At 38.5% G+C, this 23,529-nt stretch overlaps 1 protein-coding gene across 2 annotated transcripts in view; it reads right to left on the bottom strand.

Annotated features, from left to right (window-relative positions):
- Window positions 1–23,529, bottom strand: part of ZNF407 (zinc finger protein 407) — a 418,739-nt gene that overhangs the window by 181,161 nt on the left and 214,049 nt on the right. For both annotated transcript variants that reach the window (XM_082640310.1, XM_082640311.1), the window contains exons 5-6: window positions 4,168–4,334; window positions 391–474 (exon numbers count right to left, since the gene is read on the bottom strand). In XM_082640310.1, coding sequence (XP_082496436.1) covers window positions 391–474; window positions 4,168–4,334 — 251 coding nt within the window. The remainder of the gene's footprint in view (window positions 1–390; window positions 475–4,167; window positions 4,335–23,529) is intronic.

Below are 23,529 nucleotides of genomic sequence, written 5' to 3'. Positions count from 1 at the left end.
AAAGGAGACGGGGAGGGACTGACTAAGAGGAAGGCGGGTCCCCCAGCTTCACCACAGCTCACGGACCACCCCCAAGGCAGGGCTCTGCCACAGAGAAGCAGCTGGCATGTCTGCACACAGAAGGCCAGACCCTGTTCTCCCACTGCTTGACACGACTTTACAGGACACCTGATCCATAAGACATGCAGCAGGCTTACTTTATAAATACGTAAAAGCAGACGAATTAAAATCTTGTATTATTCAAGCATGATTTTCCGTAGACCCTCAAGTGCACAGAGTTTACAAAAATCGAAAAGACAGGCAATCCCGGGCCAAGAACGAATGTGGGGGGCCCCCCTGGACTGGCTGCCTCCTGAGCAGCAGGCTGAGGGCCGGGGGGGCTGGACTGACCTGTATGCTGCCTGCGGTGCTTGGTGAGGGCGTGCCGGGTCCCGCCAGCAAAGCCACACAGGTCACACAGGAACGACTTCTCGCCTGTTGCAACAATAAACAGATGAGGGACTGCAGAGGTCACAGATCATTAAAACATATCTATCAAGGCTTTCAGGGTTACTAATTCCTCCAATCAAATGTTTCCATGTAAATATGTCAAATGGGAATGAAATTACCACTGCGGTTTATTGACTGTGATAAAATCTGAAAAGCACCACTGAACATAATTACATACTTGTCAGACCCATAAAAATTAGCTTTATTATCAATGGAATGGTTTTGTACAACTTCATTTCTGGTAGATGTCTTCCAGATGGGGCTGCTTTATGCACTTGAACAGTTTTTATGCATATCCTGATTTTTTACAATTCCCATACATCTGGACTTTCTGAGCTGACTAAAGATTGCTTGGAACTGTTAATATACAGTATACACGATTCTGCTTAAATAGAACATACTGAATTTTCTAACAACTGAAGGATATTGAATCGGTTTTACCTGATTCTATCAGCATCTTCTTTAATAACTTCCTACTTAACAATATGAATGAAACAGTTTCCCTGAATATACTGAAGATCCCAAGTAACAATAAAATCTACGTTACTCAATTCAGTGCTGTTTATATTCCTCAAACTTTCATGGTACAAAAAAGGAAGTCTAGGGATTGCTAAAGAAATTGTATAAAAACTCCTATTATTCATCTTTAGTGATAACTCTTGACTGGAAAACTCTGCAACAATTAGAGTCAGATTTGGCAGACTTTGTTAAAAATGTTTAAATGCTCATTTTTAAAAACATTTTTACACAAGCTAACATTCTGCCCTACAGTTTATAAATGCAATCTCTCTCTTTTCTACAGCATATTTGGCCAATAAGTGCTGGCACCTAGACAGTTTATCCCATAAGGCTCCCAAAGAAGAGAAAAGGAGAATAAAAATGCTAACACCTTGGAGAGAGTCAGTGAAATTATAAAATACTTTTCAAAAATAAAACAAACCATTTTATCTATCTTTATCTACTATACTCATGTGAATGTTTAACGCAACAAGTCTTTCAAGGGTTTTTGCCCATGTCAGCCTGCTCTGTTCTAAAATGTTTAGGTGTATCACAATAGAAATTTAGCTTGAGGTGTTGTGGAAATGGTAATTGCCTTTTTAAGGTTAGAAAAAATAGTAAATATAGGAAGGCAGAGTTAACTACCGTAATCAGAAAGAGTCTTCCCTTTACCTGAGAGCAATACTAGCTTCTCTAATTTAAATGAACATATTAATAAAGAGAGTTTTAACCAAATTATGTTTAATCTTATTTCCCAATAGTACGTTAAAATGCTCATTATTATCATTTATAAATAAAGCTGAATTTAAGTATTTTTCCTATCTTTACTTTCCTATTTTGGGGTTAAGTTCACTCCTTGGCATCATTATATCAATACAGAAAAAAAGAATAGAGTAGATGGGCTGTGAAGAATAAAGTTTAATTACAATCACTCATTTAATTATTTAATCAATTTGAAATATAAATCTTTCTAACTAGCTGTATTATCAATTAAATAACACTGAAAGTGGACTTTTTAAAAAATCTCAAAAGATAATTTGCTCGTTAATATTAACATACTATTCTGTGTTGAGACAAAACTGTTCTCTACAATTTATTCATCACCACAGCTTTGTGGGCATTAACCCCTTCGAGTGCGCGGAAATGTGTGTACTGTGGTCCACACATGCACACAGAAGATCACACACACCTATGCATCTGGTGGTGTGTGGTGGAGAAGAGGTTGGTGCTATGCTACCCAGCCAGCAAAATACCTGATGAGGAAAGAGTATTCTTACTATTTCTGGACTCAAGCAGACTATGATTCCTTTCCCTCGTTTACGAACTTCTTTACAATCTATATCTGTCTTGTAAGATATAAACATTAACAGACAAATCCTAATGAAATTTATATTTTTTACAGGTATATGTGCTGCATGTAATGAAATTTACATTTTTACAGGTATATGTGCTGCATGTATATACTGAGTTTTATTCCCTTTCTTATTTTAAGATATGCATAGGCACAAAGACAAAATTATCAATTTTCCATGTGATTTGGTTCTAGATATATTAGTGACCTTGATATTCTGATGTGCAGGATTTTTATCTAGGATGTTAGTCTGCAATGTATTGTATGTCATATTTACCTTGGTGGCTTGATTTGTTTGTCACTCTAAATTCAATTTTCACTTGCCCTTTTTTTTTTTTCCAAGGGGGTAGGGGGAGTTAGGGTTGGATAGTGGGCAATTGAGTATTTTTCAAGAAAAAAAATTTTAAGAAAAAACGAAATGTAATATACTCAATAAAAAGGGGGTTCACTTAACATGCCATATTTATATGATAGCAGAGATATAATAGGAGACTTTTCTTAACAACTTGAATTAGTTTCAAGTGTGCCATTTTGCTTTCAAATGTAGAAAGACACGGAAACCAATCCTTTATTTTCTATTAGAAAACAGCCACTGTCCCCTATCTCTCATTATGGTGCAGACTACAAGACCTAACAACAAAAATCCATATTATTGATCCAGCCAAGTCTCCACAATTATTCTTTAGAAGGAAACGCCAACGATAAATTACATCTGCACTGGCTTTTCATCTGCTGTTCGATATAAGTGATCTTTCAGGGCAGGCTGGAGACCTTAAATCGTCAACGCCCTTGTCAAGGAAGCTAAGGAGGCCTGGGCTTCCCACAAACTGCTTCAGAAGAACTTTTAACCTATAATTTCTAACAATAATACAGGGTTCTTGGCAATCAGAAGAACATTTGGGAATGCTGATTAAAATTTAGTTTTTCCTTGAAACAAAATACTTTCTGAGAGCTGTAAAGAGGAAGAAGACCACAAAACACCAAATAGCTCTCAGTCATCTCGCCACAGTGAGATAAGCAAGCACTCGACTACACACTTGTAAGGAGTTTAGGGGCCCTCTGTCCTTCGATAATGAAAAGCAAGTCATATACACTGAACAGAACCACAGGGCAGGTAGGAGAAATATGTTCATGAAGGTCCAAACTGAGAGGTCTCAGGACCGTGCCTAGCACAGATGTATTCTGTGTGCTACTTTTACTATCAGTTGGTTTAAATTCTAAACAGTCCACTAAATGTTTTGATCCAAAATGTATGTGAATTTGTACTTTTTCAATTATCTAAAAAATTTATACTAGCTAAATTCAGTTTAGTCTCTTTGTAGTAATTTCAAAAACTCTTGGATCTGATAGTATTCTCTTAAGAGAAATATTAAATTGATTTTAAAAATTTCAAGTGGTACATATAAACCAAGATTCAATAATGTTCAGAAACATTATGGCACGGAGTCCATATCAATAACAAATATAAGACAAGTTCTCTATGAAAATGTAATCTCCTCAAATGATCTTCTATAATGATCACACCTAAAAAGATACCTTTAAACACATACACATATATGTACCCACACACAACATAAATCAGCTTTGAAATATGAAACTTATTTTATGTGAACACATGCACGTGTGCACACGCACACACACACAAATATTAAAATGTCACTTAAAAATTATGCTGAGCATCATCAAAACACAAAGAAATGATGCCATGCCTTTTAACATGTAATTACCACAAATTTAAACTCTTCAAACAGGGATTCCTTTCTACGGACTGCTGCTGAGATGACCACCCCCCACTACCACCGCCACTGGGCCCCGGTGGACGGGCACACCTGTGTGCGTCCTGTAGTGGTCCTTCATGGCGGAGGCCGTGAGGAAGGAGTAGTGGCAGGTAGGCCAGGTGCACTTGAATGGCTTCTCCCCCGTGTGCAGTTTCATGTGGTTGTTCAGGGCCCACTTCTCTGTGAAACTTCTATCACACAGGCGGCATGTAAATTTCCTGCATGGAGTGGACAGAAAAGGATGCAAATATTACCCTCAGGGGAGCACCTCGGGCCCAGACAGGTGCCGCTCCAGCCCTGCAGTGTGGCGAGTGCAGGGTGTCGCGAGGAGAACTGCGGGCCTGGTCTGTCATGTCTGTATAACCAGGCATTGATTTTTCTGTCCAGGCCTGGCACTTCAGCCATTTATTCTCTGCTTTGCGGTTGGGCCCAACGGGTTTGAAAAATTCTGTTACAGTCCAGTCACCCCTGAGGCAAATGTGAGAATAGATTTCACCTGTACAGGCCTACACCACTTATCCAGGGCACGGGCTGTCAGAGCAAAGGCTAAATGAAAAGCTATCCGTACTGAACTACTCCGACACCCCTGCTCTCTGCCAGGCGGAGGCAGCTGGGGCCGGGCGGCACTCAGAGCCCAGCCCGCCTGGAACGGCGCACACCACACTGCTCCCTCGGAGGAGAGGCACACTCCAGGGGCGTCTCCTTTCTAACAAGGTGTCCTTCTGGGTTACCACACAGGTACATAAAAAGTTCCCTTTGATAAGAATAAAAATAAGATTATAAATACAACTTTTCATAAAGTATGCCTTTGAGAAAAAGAAACCTCAATTATTTCCTGTATGGGATAAAAACTGAAAATAACAAAACAATACTCAGGTCAGAAAATATTTCAGCCCCACAGTTCCCAGTTAAAGATCTCTGAATACCTTTACTAATCCAGGCAGCATGAACCATCAACAAAAAAACTTTAATACTTTCTCTGGTCGAGCTTCTGTCCCCTGTCACTTGCATTCAGGAAATCACCACTAAAATTTACTTTTTATTTCTAATACAATTTAGTTTAAAGCAATCCCTGTGACTAATAAAGCAGTGTCCAGCTAATTAGTTCAGGATAATGAACAGTCAAATAAAAGCAAATTAAAACCCAATATTCAAAATTAAAATATTTTAATAAGTTGATAAGCACAATGCCACAAAAAAGACAGACTATGGCAGCTTGATTTGACTATCATAAGTTGGTCTACACTTTCAGCAAGTTAATACAATTTTAAAAATAAGATTATAATATCTGTGTTTTAAATTATGATATAAATAAGGAGATATAAAGACTATATTCTTTACATAAATGCTTTTAACTAAAATTTTACAAACTTTCTTAGTCCCATAAGGGTAGGAAAAAAAATTCCAAGCTCCAATTAATTAATTTTCTCATTTTGAGGCAAATGTGGATTACTTTAACAAATTAATCATTCAGGTTTCACAAATTCTTAAGAATCAAATTATGAAATTACCTTTTATAAAAATCTCTTTTCATTTGTTATATGTAGTAATATTTTTATAATATTATATTTTAAATGCAACAGAAGTAAAAACTGCTAAATATTTAAGAAATGTCATATAAAATATCTTAAGTGCTTCATTAACATTAAAATTGCCAATTAATATATTTATAGAATGTATGTGTAGAGAAACTATATTTACACCCCTCAACACAGACCGACTTTGAAATTACTGTATCACTTGATCATTGCTTACTGCTACTAGAGAATGACAAACATAACTAAATACTTCGAAGTGCGCTGTAAAAAAATATCATGTCCGTATATCTCTTTGACGGGTCTTCATGCATTTAACATTTCAAAACCATGACAGGGATCTTATTTCCAAGATAAATTCCCCTATCTACTTATTTCTTCATGTATTTATTGTGGATCTAACCTTCTCCTAAAAGAAATAAATAAGGAGGTTAAGTAGATGCTATCTTTTAACAAATAGTTACTCCGGACTGTATTACAACTTTATGAATGACAAAATAAATCCCTCATTTTTAAATCTACCACGATGTACATTTAACAAAATTACATCTATGAAACCTCAATATATGTACTCTATTATTCATACATAATAAAAATGTTAAACTAGAGCTTAGAGCCTGTCATGATATGACAAAAGCCAGATAACAAAGAACTAAGGCCACCGCTTGACTTTCAGAAAACCTCACGTGTTTTACAATTTGCTTTATGAAAATAAGTGCGTGCACTGGTACGTTGAAAAGAACCTGAAATGTTACCAATGTAAAGTGTCCTTATAAAGACTAAGACCTACTCATCAGTGGGGGGTTTCCTGGAACTGCACAATTCTGAGGCTCAAACACTGTAAACTATCTGCCACCATGCAATGAGTAAGGACGACGTCCATCCAAGGGATCCGCTCTCCTGGGGGCCTTCAGGAAGCCCACCACCTGGATGTGTCACCAGGACAGAGCCTAAGTGACAATGTGCAGTGCTGCTCTGCGACGAGAACCCAAGAAGAAAAGGTATCACTGTGTATTCTGCATGTACTTCAGAAAGACCTGAACACCCACCACACCACAAACACTGTTCGAGACGGTAGAGACAAAGAGGGAAAAGAGTCAGATTTGGCTCTCAGGAAAATCACAGGCTCCTACGTGAGGAAAATCCTTCACAAAGATAACCTCAATGCCAGGAAAAAACGTAAAAGGCCATCGTAAATGTAAAAGAAGAAGCAATTAATGGGACAGGGAGGATTAAAGAAGGTTTCCCAGAGATGGCATTTACTTTAGATGTTGGAAAACAGGTGGCAATGCAGAGCCAGCAGGGAGGACGGGTGAGGGGCAGTGCGGGGAGAGGCAGCGAGGTGGGAGCTCTGGGCCCCGACGGGCTGTGTCAACTGTGGCTCTGTCGGCTGCTGCCTCTCAACGGGGGATGGCCGTCCAGTTTCCCAGGGAGCAGTGAAGCCCCGGGACCTACATTAGACTGGGTTAAATGACATAAATGCTTTTCTATATCCCCACACGGTGTTCTTCCATCAGAAACTTCTGGTTTAACGGAATTGACAATATACTAAAAAGAGATCTATTTGGCATAAAATTCGCTAGTCATCTCTCCTTTTGTGCAGGGAGTTACAAAGTCAGGCAGTTGAAGGATGTACAACGATGAGTGACAACCACGTAAAAGTACAACCTAAAAGGGCGAACAAGATAAGCACACAACAGTATGATGGTGTTTGGTTCACCGTATATCCTATGGTCCGTAAAAGTGCCTGGTACCCGAGCTGTTCCATAAATAACTTTGGACCAATGGGATGAAGGGAACTGGTGGTGAAGAGTCTCGTTCCTTACGTAATTTCACCAGACTCAGAGTGGGAATGTGAGATCCGTACACGACAGCAACAGGGGTCATTCAGGCCGCCCAGGGCTTCCGATCCTCATGCTGTTTGGTCTTTTCTCCTTCCTCAGCATTTGTGTTTATTTTATAAATGTCAATATTTCAAACATACAGAAAATGACAGAGATGCACATCTACCACCAAGGTTTATGTACCCAGATGATAATATCCATGTTTGCCATATTTGTTTCATATCCTTCCTCTGGTATTCTAAACATTTTAAATTAATTTTTAAATTTAAATACTTATGAACTGAATTAAAAAGAAAAATGGTATGGCAGGCCATAGCACAGTGACAGCAAAGGTGCTAAGGAGAAGGCCACGTCTGCGGGAGAGCAGGTGGAGGTCCACATCATTTCCGCTCTGATGTAATCGAACTACTTTATAACGTTTGATAAAAAGTTCAATATGCCAAATAGTGCTATGGACTTGTAATGAAAAAGGGCAGTTTGTCACCTCCCCTTTCCTCAGTCTGCGCTAGATGTTTCTACTGGATATAAAGTGATCTTAGAAGGTTTCAAAAGAAAAAAAAATCAGAAGCAAAGTAAATTAAAATGGTACCAGAATTCTCAACAGCAAAGCAGGAATTAGAAGACAATGTAGCAATGGTTTGATCATTTTGCGGGCAATGATCTTAAGTAACACAGAATGTTCTGTGTCGTTGCACCTTCGAGTGGTTCCTACCAAGAGGTGTTGTCATTACAAAGCTCCTGGCTTCCAGGGATTATTATCCAGTTTTTTGCTAAAACTTTTGGAGTAAAACCCATTTTCGTGTGGGTAACTGTCATGTAAACGTCAGTTCAGAGTTCATCTTTGAATGTAAATTCCGAAGTGTTCCTAAATTAAATAAGGGCTCCTGGATTAACCTCTAAGCATTTTTCTAGTCCTCTCAATATATTGACAGTATGTTTATTTACTGTTACATGTGCTGTTTTATCCCCAGCACCACCACTCCAACACACACACACACACACGCGCGCGCGCGCTCATGCACACACGCACACACACACACGCGGAATGGCTCCGAGCCTGTGTTCTCTGTGTTAAAACCGGTGGAAGATCTTCTTCTCTGAAGTCATTCATGACATGACTTGTAAAACAGAGTCGTGTCTGAAACCCACATCTCTAGACTTAAAATTTTGAAGAGACAATACTAAATATCCTCACTGTTATACATATAACAAATCTTAAAATTTCATGGAGGTTCTGCGAGGCATTATGTACATACAAAGTTAAACTAAAGAATTAGTAGGGAGCTGAATTATTTTTATATGGTCAATGGTACTATCTTAATAGATCCTTCTGCCTTAGACTGTGTTAGAGCAATTGTCTGTTTATGAACGCCTAAAGGGCAGATAAGTTTTGTCAAAATATATAACACTTCTATTTTGAGTTGCACCCCTAACTTTATCTTTCCATATTACATACAAGGTAAGTATCCGAACAAGAGAGTCTATACTCATCTTCTTCAAATTATACTTTTAAATGTTATTTAAAAATTTTAAACCCTATTAGGTGGGTCATTCAGTCAATTTATTCGCAAATTAATAAAAAATCTGCACGTATCCCACTTACATATGAAGATAGAAGTATTTTGATACTTTGATGCTTTATTACTTTATGATTTTTGAAATACAGTAAGAATAGCCACTAGTATATTTTTATGTTCTTTTCTAATCTCTCCAATTCAGAATAATTTGGAATACAGTTGCTTTAGTGATGCATTTTAGAGCTGTAGATATTCTTTGCCTTTCTCCTGGAAAGCCCAGTCTGGGTTAACATGATTGAGAAACTCAGGCTCAAGTATAGACATGTTTAAAAAAAAAAAACAAAAAAAGTATCCCCATTAAGATGTAAACAATCTTAAATATCCATCAGCTGGGGAGTAGAAAAATAATGACTTTAATCATAAAATGGAATATCATAATGAAGTTAAAATGAATCAATGAGCTACATTTATCAGCATGGGTTAAACAATCTCAAAAAAGGTAACTGCGTTGAAACAAAGCAAGTTAAGCATAGAAATATTAAATCTAAACATATGAGGTCCACATGCAAAAATATGCATGACATCATAATTTGTGAATACTGCTTGTTTCTGAGAAGAGGGGTAAGGCATGCATATGGGGCTAGAGAGCTAACTACAGTTGTACATTTTTGTTGCTTTTAAAAGGAATACAAAGTAAACAAGGTCATATGTTAACATCTTAAAAAGTGCTTTCATCGTTTTTGAAAAATTTCACAATTCGAAGTGAATATTTTAATTAAGTAATCCAAAATTTCTTTTCTGCATGTCACGTCAAGTTAATAAATCATACAAATTCATATCTGCAAAAAAACCAGCAATGAGCAAGATCTGCTACAAATGAAATGAGCTAAACTTTATTAAAACGTTAAATAATCATGCAGTTATTATCTTTCAAAGCTCTGAAACAAAGGTGCTGATTCAAAATGATTACTTTAACAGTAAACTGATGTTGCAAAACCTTAACTGACAGGTATTGCTGGTCTTTATGAATAAACACAGAACTGAAAACAATACAAGGTTTGTATGATTCCTAGCAAAACAGTCCAATATACTAATGAATCTGTTTCAACAATTTCTAAGTTACTCGGATACTACCAATATGCAGGCTGTTTCTTTGGGATAACAGCCTCCTTTTAAAAATTATTATAATTTAATAATTACATAATAATACACTAAGAGAGGAAACGAAAATAGAATATGATGGGGTCTTTTGCCCAGTAGGGCTACCTTACAAATTTCTGCTGAGCTGCAAATAAAACTGAGAAACAACCACTTTCTTGAACAAAGACGCACATAAAAGGCATATAAAGACAACCACTAAAGAGCAACTTCAATCTCAGTTAATTCACATGAGTCTTATGCTGAAAAAGTATCCAAAAGATAACAAAGCAAAATGAAGTTCAAGAAATTCTGCCATGGTAACAAATCCAATACCTATACGCATTGGAACTGTGAGATGCCTATACTGTTTCTGGCCTAGGAAACATCTGAGGAAAAACATACAATACTGTTTTTAGACTGAAACTACTTGTTCATGTAAAACAGGCACTAAATCCACATTAATTACCCCAATATTACTCCATAGTAATCCTGTTCATCTTAGTTTTATGAGGTTTCAAGTACTATATATATATCTATATCTCTATATATATATGTTTAAATAAAATATGCAACTTTAAACTGCATGGAAAGTAAGAATCTCTGTTTTCTCTAAATTGAAAATTGAAAAGGTACACTGACAGGTGAGTAATAACAAGGAATACACTCGGGGTTCCTCTGGCCACCTCCTTCCAAATACTTGTGTGTGTATGTGTGTGTGTGTGTGTGTGTGTGCGTGCGCACGCACACGCATGCATGCATACTAGATCAAAAAAAAAACCTGACTCAATCAATGAAGTTCTATCCTGAAACCAAAAATATATAACTCTAATATCCAGATTATTTAAATTAGGCTGGACTCTTGAGAGTGACCTGTTCCTGATTATATATAAAACATGAGCATGATTTATATCAAGAAGCCACAAAGACCTAAGATTAGAAAGGTTTCATTTACTGAATTCAACTCTTCAGAATCAAGTGTGGCTTACAGATGAAAGGTGGAAACCTCCTGTGAGGGCTTTTATACAGCACGCAAGGGAGCCTGCTACTTAAGCCAAGAGTCTTGAGTGCATTTTTTGCCCTGAACAGGTGATAATTCGCCTAATTAACATGCTAGATCCTTGTTAACTAGTTGGAAAAGAAATTTAACCTCATTCTTGCTGAAGCCATCATTTTAAAACCTCTTAAGGTACCATTCAGATTCTAGAAGCTGTGAAATATGTTTTCTGGCCCTTTCAGTTCTTTCCAAAGGTTGCAAAGCTTTGTGCCAAAGTTACTTCTGGGAGGAGCACTGGCAGAATATCAATCCCTGGTGGCCTTAGTCTACTAAGAACCAAGAGAATGACTCATTCCAAAGAAAAACATTCAAGGATTACAAGGGCCATGCCCTCAAGATTGAATTCATCCTTCAAAATCCCATTCCCATGAAATTTTTCTTTGTCAAAGAGACCGTAAACTCTGGCCTACCCCAAACCATCCTATTAAATTTGACTGGAACTGTGCCCGTTCCACTGCATGTACTGTATCCAAAACTCCTCAGCACAACAGGGGTTAGGAAAGGCTCTGTGTAAAAGACTGTCAATATTTTCTACTCGGTGGGCCCTCAGGTCTTCGATGCAACTTCTCAACTCCGCCTTGGTAGCACAGAAGTAGCCGTAGACAGTGCATAAACAAGTAAGCGTGGCTGTGTTCCAATAAAACTTTATTTACGGAAACAGGCAGTGGGCCTGATCTGGCCTGCAGACGGTAGTCGGCCAAGCCCTGGCTTAGGTGAGGTGGCATCTCCCCACCTGCACCCCCCAAAAGCACCCTGATCTGTACAGGGTAAAAGAATCTGAATCAAGCACTGCTGGCAAACAAAGGTCCACTAAGCCCCTTCGCAGGGTTTGAGAAGTTGGTTCAATCCTGAAATAGTTCATGTTTCCTGCAGGGCTTTCAAACGCCAACATGAGAAGAACAGGTGGAAGGAATTATACTGCATATGAGACCCATTCAGTGCAGGCTGCCCCGTCCTTTCAAACTACCCCCTTTCAAGTGTGTCACAGAGCTGGAGGGCTTGCAAAGTTGAAATAATTTTAACTAACCATAGAAGTCAAGTCCTGGAGAACAAGACATATATTAAATTGCCACAATCCTCTAGTCTGGACTAAATGAAATTTTATCGCTTCAGGTTAGGTAAGAAAACACTGGATTTACGCAAGGAAGGTTAAAACAGCAGTTACAAATAAAGGACTAATGTTACTGTTTAAAGACCATATAAAGAGAATTTCTTTGAAATCATTGCTCTTACTGATATAAATAATTTGAGCTAAAATGACAAAATGCATTTCAAACCCCATTTACACATTCACCCCAAATGTCTTGACTGATGTTCAGTCTTTGGACATTTACATACAAGCCTAACAATCTTCAAATTATAATAGCTCAGCTACTTCTATATCAATTGATCAATTTTTTTTAAAGTATGCATTGGAATCTACTGTGTGTCTAGCAATGATTCATGTATGTACAGACCTATAAGTGAAGGAAAGATACATACACCTCCCCAAAAGGAGCCTGTGCCTCAATGGCAGACACTAATGTCAGTGAAATAATTAGAACAAAAGCTCACCACATTTTGTTGGACTTTTTAAAAAAGCTTTTTGAAAAGATGTTTAGAAAAAGCCTCGGTGAATATAGAGTGAAGCAGCTGGAAAGGCTTCATGGATGAGGTGGAGCTTCAGGTGAGTCTGAAAGGACAGGGCAGACTCCAGTAACAAAGGCGGCAGGCAGTGACAAGCCTGGAGGAGGGACAGGCAGAGGTGGGGAAGGTGCTGTGGGTGTGAGCCCTGAGCTGATCATGGTAGGGGAGGGAGTGGGGAGCAGGCTGCACAGAAGGGGGAAATAAAGTTGCATCCTTTAAGCTGAGTCAGACTGAAATGGCCCTGATAAAAAGACAGAGAAACCTGACTTTGATATGACAAAAGGAACCACCAATCTATTTTTTGTTTTTCTTTTCCCCCTCTCCGATCTCCCTTCCATTGTTTGTTTTTCACAATTATTTGACTATAATTTTCTAAGGAGCTACATGTGGCTTTATCCTTCACAAGTGCCCATGATCAAAAAGATACAGTACACTTGTATACAAGCCACAAATATGTACATGTCTGGGAAAAAACCTACCATAACAATGTGCACATCTGAGATTCATGAGAAACTCATTCATACACTGGGACAAATAACACGTAATCTTACAAACAGCATGTCAGCACTAACAAAGACTGCTGTGTGTCAAGCTATATACCTATGGATGCCATAAAAATGTTATTTCAGAGCTGAGACCCTCACAGACTGTACCAGTTGCAAGTCAATGGAAAAAGGTTTTACTATGTTTTCTGATGCTACCCTTGCCAGTTCCAGTATTAACTGTATTAGAATGAATTGGTTGGTAAATATGAATAAGATAGATTTTACCAATAAGAACAAAAACAGGCTTATAGAAAGAAGCACGAATTTAAAAATCAACTACAAAATCCCCTAAAGTTATTTCTTTTTTATTTTTAATATGTTAACATTAAACACAACTGATATATTAATGGAAGCTGAGTACAAACAAAAACGTCTGTCCCAATTCAGACAATCTGTCACAGTCCCACTCATCAAGAAACTACGACTTGTAAGGATTTTATAAAAGTCATAAGGTCTTCACACCATGGTGTTATATTATTATGCCAAAAAATGTGTCATTCACATTACTACATGAAACTTTACTAGGACAAATATACAGTGTAAAGAACATCAGGCATCTGTATAGAATGGATGATTCCAATCCCCTTTCGCTAATAAAGCTGACACTTTCCTATGAATAAAACTGCTCAGTTCCTGGCATGCCACTGACTCAGAAGTAATATTTGGGGTCACATATTCATGCTGCTGGGGAAAGAGAAGTTAATAAGTGTCTGGCCTTGGGCAGCCTCTCTGAGCCTCAGTAGGACCATGTAATTTTTATTCCTGGTGTGTATTCACATCAATATTTCTAAAAATACTGAGCACAAGACATCATTTTATATTACAGTGTAGATCACTGGTGTTCTATAAATAGTAAATCATGAGAATTATCTATTATTTCACAACTGTTTAAAACAGCAATAATAAGAAAGCCATAGTTTCCTACTTGGATTCCTTACGGCAATCCTTGTCAGCTCCAACTCTCCAATGAAGAACTATCAAAGTATTTTAAAAAGAGTAGTAGGGGCTTCCCTGGTGGCACAGTGGTTGAGAGTCTGCCTGCCAATGCAGGGGACACAGGTTCGTGCCCCAGTCCGGGAAGATCCCACATGCCGCAGAGCGGCTGGGCCCATGAGCCGTGGCTGCTGAGCCTGCGCGTCCGGAGCCTGTGCTCTGCAACAGGAGAGGCCACAACAGTGAGAGGCCCGTGTAATGCAATAAATAAATAAATAAATAAATAAATTCATATTGGAAAAAAAAAAAAAGAGTAGTAGTTTTCTTAACAAAATTAATAAGCCGAAGACAACAGGCTGATCATAAGCAGTGCTTGGGTTACACCCCTAACATAGGAGATTTAAATCTGTTAATACTACAGCACTATTAGAACCAGCAACTGACACCAGTGTACGTAATTCTCTAAAATATTAACATCAGTTAAGGGACAGTGGACCATCACTATTTATCCAAAATGCGACTTCATACAGGACTCAAGTACACAGTAGGTTAAATGGAAATGTACAAAATAGTATTTCTCTCTACCAAACAATTTAAATTCACCTTCGATATATGTATAAAAAATTATATTTTTTTACTAAAAAATATTCTTGAACAATAATACTGGAACATGTTCCACAGACCCGTGCATCTCACATACTAGCAAATATGGGATGTTTACACTCTATCCTGTAGGTCCTTATGTATCTACTTTGGAAACAGAATTTCTAGACATTTGAATAGACTTGCCAGATTTAGAAAGGGCTGTCCACCCTGATGGTGACTGTGTGATTTGCTGAAGCAGGAAAGGCAGCCTTTCCAAACTTAGGTATTTCATTGTCCTGGCCTTTGTCATCATCTCGGCCTTCTAGCATGTCAGGATGATCTAGGGAACCATTTGAACTCAAGGTAAGATTAGCTAGAAGGGTTGAGATGTATTGCCCAGTAATCTCAGAGTTCAGTACGAAATTGACCCTTTCTGAGACCTCAGTCCGAAGAGCAGCAGTTACAGTACACTTCTAGAGTAAATGTCTTGGAGCATTTGTGCACTGGAGCATCACCAAGACATGATGTGAGTTCAGAAGACGAATTCAGTGTAAATACTGTAGAGACTGATACGGATCATCACTTGCTTTATTTTACATCACAATATTCTGACATTCATATATGTAGAAAGATCATGTGGCAAGGGATTTGATCTGTTCTTTTCTAAATCATAAGTTCAAGGGAAAGTGCTAAAATTGGATTAACATAAAAAACAAGTTTTTAAAGAATTTGAAAGTTATTGTGATTCAACTGAGAGTAGGTAGTTAAATACTAAGTAAGTAGTTAAATACTAGAAGTCTCTCCACCATTTCTCACACATGTCCACCATACAATGGGTGTGAAGTAGCCTGAAATGAAACAGGAATAAAACTATAGAAAGTGCATACATATATGAGGTACATTTGGGTGGAAACAACCTCCTAAATGCAGGGGCAAAGCAATTAATTTAGCTTCCTTTCAATACAGAAGAGTATTATTTACTTAAAAAGTTGGATGTGTACAGCTATGGAATTCTTTTCTGCAAAATAGATTTGTGGATTTCATCTACTTCTCATATATTCTAAATTATTTTGAAAAGATAAATTCAGATAGGCATCTATAAACACTGCATATAGATCACTTATACTAATTTTTCAAATCTTCAACACCTCAAACAAAAGACTATGTGGAATAACATTATCATTTATTATATACCTTCCAGCAATATTAAACTAAGTTTCCTTCTAATATAATTAAGTGCATAAGCAAAAACAACTGGAAGGATGTAGGTGATAAAATATATTTATACTTGGAGCAACTATAGTGTTAGGGAAGCTAAAACACAGAATTAACTGAAGCTATCAAAATGACGTTAACAACAAAAAAAGACTTCTCAATTATGGGCTGGGAAGGAATAAAAATGAAAGTCAAAAAGGTTGCTAGTTTAGACTTTATGATACAAAGAAAACAAAACTGCTCAACTCTTTGTATCACTACTACATTTTTTATTAAAGATTCTTCAGACTGAAATACATGGAAATTAATTGAATTAAAGTCGAAGAATTATTTCACGTAAGGCAGTAACAAGGAGGCTTCTGGCCAAGTGGGAGCCGCCGTGAAGGTGCCGTGAGGGTCAGATCTCCCCGGGCGTCAGGCGGGGCCAGCAGAGTCCAGGGGACAGTATTTGAGCAGAGGCGCCTGGAAAGGGCGCAGCGAGGGGAGCCACGTGTGCCCAGCAGGCAGGGACTGCAGACACCCTGTTCTCCTGTAACTCAGCCACATCCTGCGTCCTGCCAAGCCTGGCACACAGGTGTCTGCAATCAATATCAGATGCAGCCCAAGAGCAAGACCTGACCTACGCAGGCCAGCAGCTGACCGCAAACGCTCCCTGACCTGAGGACATGAGAGTCTCGAGATCTTCAGCAGCCCCCCTCCTGGTTCCTCGTTGCCTTCTGAAGCCTGGATGACCCACCCGCACCCCTTTGGTGACCTCTACTCTGAGGACATCCACGTTTATATCCGAGGTCTAGTCGGAAGTTAGCTGCCCACACACCGTCTCCACTGGGATAGCCGACAGGCTTCTCAAATGTCCCGCATCTAAACCTGGCTCCCAATCTCCCCCAACGCAACCTGCTCTTGACAGTGGTTTTGCCCGTTTAGTTAATGACGTGACTTCACTTTTCCCCTTTCCCTTCACTGTTCATGCCCAAACCTAAGTGTGATCCGTTACCCTTTATCTCATCCAATCCACTGGTCGATCCTGTGGGCTGCACTTTTCAGATACATTCAGAGTCTGGACACTTCTATCCACCTCTGCTGCTACCACTGGGGTCCAACTCACCGTGCTCTCATGTCAGGATCACCGCGAGAATGCCCAGCAGAGCTCCCGGCCTCTGCCATCACCACCCCCTCCCTTCCTGCCGTTCAGTCTATTCTCTGCACACTGCAAACAGCGATTCTGCTACAGCGTAAGTCAGACGGCGCCTGGCCTCTGTTAAATACCCTCCAACCTCACACAGAAGAAAAAAACCAAAGTCCTTGCAGAGTCCTCCAGAGCCTGACATGGCCTGAGCTGCCATCACATCCTCATTCCCACCCTGTGCACAGCCCAGACACAGCGGCCTCTTGGCAGCCCTGGGCCACGCCCCACACAATCGTCTTCAGGACACTTGAGCACTTTTCCCTCTGCCTGAAAGACTCACGGGGCCCCTCTCCTACCCGCAATCAGATCTAGATCACTTGTCACCTTCTCTCTGACAGAGGCTCCCCTTGCCACCTATGGAAAGCTGAAATACCCCACCCAGCACTCCTGGCTCTTCCCTCTTTTCCCTTACAATATCATCACTATTTTAATACTGGCATATGCTGGACTTTCAGTTTTGTGTGTTGAATTTCTCCCCACACTGGTATGTAAGCTCATGACAGCAGAACATTTACCTGCTTCATTTTCTGCTTTATCCCCAGGGTCCAACACAGGGCTTAGCACATAGTGGGTACCCAGTAAATAACTGCTCAAATGATGAATTAATTAAATATTGTAAAGGGTCAAAATTTACAGAACTAAGTTTATTTTAAAACGCAACATATCAAAAATACACACACACACCACACGTATACATATGTATGAACAGACAAATAGAAACAGTAGGGACAGATTCACTGTGAACAGTAGTAACCTTGGTGGGAACTAAGACTTGGCTGAGGAAGTCTGGAGGAAGAGGAAGGCATCGATGTGGGAGAAGGGAACTGTTACTTAGCACTGTATATACTACTGTATTAAAAATATTTACCAACACACATTCCATTTTTAAAATATATACATGTAAGCAAACAGAGTTTTAAAAGCATAATTCAAAACAAACAGGTTTAGCCAAAATAAATTTTTAAGTAAAATTTAAAAGAATCACTAATTTTATCCACCACTGGCTCTTCTATGCCATACTAACACACAATGTTATTGATACATAGCTGAAACAATCAGAGTACCACAGAGAGGAACAAGAGTTGAGATAGTTATTGAGGCAGTGTAAAATCAGATCTCTAAAAAGAAAGACATTTTTTTCTTCTCAATTTTTGAAGTTAAAAACCTCACTATATTTGTATTCAGATAGTTCAGACATCAGTGTTCAATGATTTTATAAGCCTACACTGTGAATACCATACAGCTGACAGCTAATCATAGATACTGTTCACTGTAATTGAAGAATCTTCTGTTTGCCATGAGTAACCACATAGTCACAGTTCTGGAAGAGATGGTTCTAGGTATTCAATAATAGAAAGATATTATCACATTTTTGAGACAGACCAGACACTAAAGACCTACCCTTATTCTACATTTCGTTTAATTCTCTGTGACACAAGAGTCCTGATCTTATTGTGGCTTATGTGCCACTCACAAGTTGACTCCACACCACCTCACGCATATTGACTTTTGAACTGTTTACTACTCTCATTTACGTACATTCCCTAAAAGACCCAAAACAATCCAGGGACATTAGATTTTCAAATTCTTGATATCTTTCACAGTAGTAAGGGCAGGAAAGTGATGTATTAAGAAACATTTAATAATCATATATAACTAAAATTTATTGAAGGCTCAAAATACGGCAAGAAGTATTCTGATAAATGACTTTCCCAATGACATGTTTAAAACTGCAAACAAAGCTGCTTGAAGGAGGCCATGCCACAGAAGTGAAACAGCCGCCTTGACACCAACTTAGCTGAGACATCAGTGCTTTGGTTGTTCTTTTAGCCTGAATTTCTACACATGTCACATGCAATGGAGTTCAAACAAAATACTTCCAAAATATATCCCAACCATAAAACCCTACAAGTCTAATTTCAATTAAATTTCCACTTAGTCTGGTCCTAAGGATGTGTTCCCAAAGACCCAAATTCATGAAGCGATGCTACCAGAAGCTGTCCTCTCCAGTATAGGAAAGAAGGGTTCTGAGGCCAAGAGTCAATCGAATATATCTGTCTGGGATCAACCAACCATCATTGTTGATGAGAGATTCTATCTCCTGAAAGGCCCTGTCTTTCTATTTGTGGGGTCTATGTGCAGTCCAAATGCTAGTTAATTCTCCACTGGAATAAAAAGGCCGACTTCCAGGAGACAGAAGCTTGAGCTTTCTATTCTTTAATTTGTCAAAGACAGTAAAACAAAACAACAGAAAGTGACAATCTAATAAATTATGCTTTATAATAATAAATTATAGCTTTATAACAATCCAAAACCAGACGTACAGGTATGGGAAGGTAAGATAGTAACAACAGCAAAAGAACAGAGAACACACCCTCAAATAAGCTGCTCTAATGCCTTACAGAGAGCAGGTGCTCAAACAGTTACTGAATGGAATGTTAGTGACTAAAACTGACAGACTAGGACTGAAAACATAACAATAAAAGATGAATGAAAAGAGACTCTTGGGGCTTCCCTGGTGGCGCAGTGGTTGAGAGTCCGCCTGCCGATGCAGGGGACGCAGGTTCGTGCCCCGGTCCGGGAAGATCCCACATGCCGTGGAGCGGCTGGGCCCGTGAGCCATGGCCACTGAGCCTGCGCGTTCGGAGTCTGTGCTCCACAACGGGAGGGGCCACAGCACTGAGAGGCCCGCATACCGCAAAAAAAAAAAAAAAAAAAAAAAGAGGCTCCTATATATAACCAGAAGATACAGATGAAGCGTTCCACAGGAATGTACATGATGATATTCACAAAAACGTGCCTAAGAACTAAAGAAAAGGGGCCCAAAGATGGAAGAGACACCTGTCCTCATTTCTACAAATCACCTCATGGAACATCCAGAGATTGTGCTGTACATTTCCAAATATCGCTAACATTTTTCATAATAACCAAGTTTACATTGATTACTGGTATCTACTATTCTTCAAAAATAATATGCAATAGAGCACTAAGAAGTATACACAGAGCACTTAGAAGCAAGAGAGATAGAAGAAAAGTACTTAGAATTAAAGCCCCGGTGACAGATAATTAGGAAACTTTCCTTTGGGGAACAATAAAAGAGAAAATACGAGCAGACTTTAACTGCTATCAAGTAAACAAGAGCTCTGGATGAATTTTAAACTTCACCTGAGCTTACACAGGTCTGACCAGGGATTAATATGGTGGACAGAGGTGGCAACGGAGGAAAAGAGGGAAAGAGGTAGAATTAAAGAACTCAATTATCAAATCTTAGGATTTATGTTTCTAAATAAGTTGATTTTAAACTGTGTGCAATTTGACGACTAATAAAACCAATCGGAATTTGATTAATTATGTGAATTTACTATCATGGGCTAATAAAGTAATATACATACATGTACTTCGGTACTCGGGCCATCAAAACAAAGATGACTACAACTTTACAGCACACAGAGAGAGCAGCAGTACAATTACGCACTTACGCCTCAGGACTGATATCAGTGTGTCAGATATGTATGCTTTTGTGTACTTTTTATTTCTCTCCTCCTGCCGTTCTTAAAATTCTTAGAAAAAACGCCTTTGGTCACTCTCAGACATGTGTGGCCACCTGTACCAGGGCAAGAGCGCATCTACCTGGGGACCCACAGGCTGCCTCTGCTACACTCAGTACAACCTGACTGCTGCTCGCTTCAGAAACGTGTCCCATAAAGTTTCTGATCATAAAAGACTGTGGTACAGGATTGAGGTTTCCTCTTTGTTTAAAACAATCAATACTGTTCCCAATCATTTACAATTAGCAAAGAAATCATTTATTTGGTAGAACCAAACTGAAGATTTGAATGAAAATTTAAAGAAGCTGAATAAACTTACAGAAATTTTAAAGAAAATTCCTGAAGTTACACTGCTCATCCAATGAGTGAATATCAAAGAAGACACTACTCACAATTAACACTTGCTATAATATAGATCTTTCAATCACGGGAAGGTACAATATTCTCACTGAACAAATATATGAAAACACTGAATTCATTTTTAACTCTGAGTTTAAAGTCATAAATTCAGATTAGAACAACTTCAATTTCTCCTCAAGAACAGGATTTAATTTGCAGATTCTTAAATACCCACATTCATAGTCATTACTATTCATGCTCAGCAAATAATGAAATAATAAAAAGTTACTTTTAGAATGCAAAACTAAAGGGTGCTGAAAACAATACATAAAAGTCAATGAAATAAATATATATAGCAAGTAAAAGCATCTTAACAAATCAGAGAAGATTCCCTTTGGACACAACTATTCAATAGTTATTGATATGGTACACTACTTATTCCTAGAAACTATAATTAGACATGATGTATTCTATCCATTTTCTCAAGATGTAAAATAACCAAGCTAATAAATCCAGTTATTCCTGTCCAGAACACATTGTCTATTCCTTTAGCTGAAAGCAAACCTCTAGTAAATTCCTATTATCTTCTTGCCAATCAAGGAATGAATGACTGACGCTCACGCAGTCTTATCTGGGCCTTATGTCTGCAGCACATTCTGCTAGGTGATGTCACGGCTCTAGCAGACGAAAATAAGCAGATTATTACAGTGACTAGGAGCAAACTAAACATTTGGGTTCTTGCATGGACAGATTTACACACTGTCTGTCAGATAAAGCACAGTTTGCCTGCTGCTTACACAGCAAGCATGTGCCTGACAGCTTCTTCTCAGGGTTAGTATCTGATTACATAAATAGGCCATTCCCCACCATTCCTAAAAACTGACAGTCTGTCTTAGTTTATAGTGCAATTTCAGACTATCAGCTTTTCTGTCTTGCACACAAGGCTGATGAACATCAGAGCACTTCCTGGAGGTCCAATCAGGGTTTCTCACTGCCTGATTCTGGGCCATATAAAATGTGGTGGACACAATGGAGAGGAAAAAGACAATGTGAAAACTACTTCTGAAGACTGCTCCTGAGGCATACACTGAAGGGTAAATCATGTCAACACACTTAGGGTGTGTGTGTGTGTGTGTGTGTGTGTGTGTGTGTGTGTGTGTGTGTGTGTGTGTGTGTGTGTGTGTGTGTGTGTGTGTGTGTGTGTGTGTGTGTGTGTATCCACAGTATTACCTTTGAAATAATTCAGAAGTATATAATGGTTTCTTTAAAGCTAATGGTTTTATTTATAGAATTAAATATGAAGCACAATCACATAAAAATTATGTATTTCTATTTTTACAGTTGCTGTGTTTTTTTTAATGAATGTTTTTGTATCATGCCAGCAATGAAACGAAACGCCAATGACTTATCATGGTCATATAAAACCGTAACACTGAGCTCAATGAAATGTTTAAAAAGTAATCTACCACTCGTTAACACCTTTCCTCCTATCCCCACCACAATATCCAAAAGAAAACTTATCAAATCAACACACTAGTGAATGTTGGTAAGTGAAAATGTGGCTTAAAACTTACTTTGGCAGCAACAAAAATGGTAGTCAAGAAACACACATGAGCAAACTGTGTCTGTAGAGATGCTATGAACTTTCTTAAAAGGTGAGATTCTGTATTTTGGTCTGCTAGGCAATAATACGGCAGCAGCAACAAATAATAGTATTTAGTAGTATCATCAAGGTCCTGCAGTCTACTGGAAACTCACAAAGTATCCCGAGTTAAACACTGATTATTTAATAATTACATACTTCTCAAAAAATAAAGGCACGAGGTTTTCATTCAAAATGTTCTGGCTGATCAAGACAGATCAATTTCCTTTCAATAAGGAAAATTAGGCAGCAGTCATTTGAAAGGCATTAATGAGTATCTTAATTCCATTGTTAGGAAATCATGTGTTTCTTAATTTTCTTCCTTGGTCTCACACTATTTGGGAGCTGCTACTCAGAGAAAAATTCAAGTATCTCCACTATTAAATGTCTCTCGAACATCCACTATGGGCCAGATCCTATCCTGTGTTCTGGAAACACAAAGATGAATAGGACACAGGCCTGCATCCTCAAGGTACGTAAAATCTGATAGGGAAGAGAGACAAGCAAACACAAATTATATTTCAAGGTAGTAATTTATCTTTTCACAGATAAATGTATTTTTTAGGTTCAAATGGCAATCCTTTCCAATATTAAACAGTTCTCACTTTCAGGACAATGATCTGTAAAACCTATCCTACACTTTTCTAGTGAAAAGAGTTTCTTCCTCCTTAATCTTCTTTCCGCCTCCTAAAACGACCCAACTC

The sequence above is a fragment of the Mesoplodon mirus genome (assembly GCF_964341445.2).
Source record: "Mesoplodon mirus genome assembly, chromosome: 13".
Taxonomy (NCBI): Eukaryota; Metazoa; Chordata; class Mammalia; order Artiodactyla; family Ziphiidae; genus Mesoplodon; species Mesoplodon mirus.
This window is presented reverse-complemented; position numbering and strand designations above follow the sequence as displayed.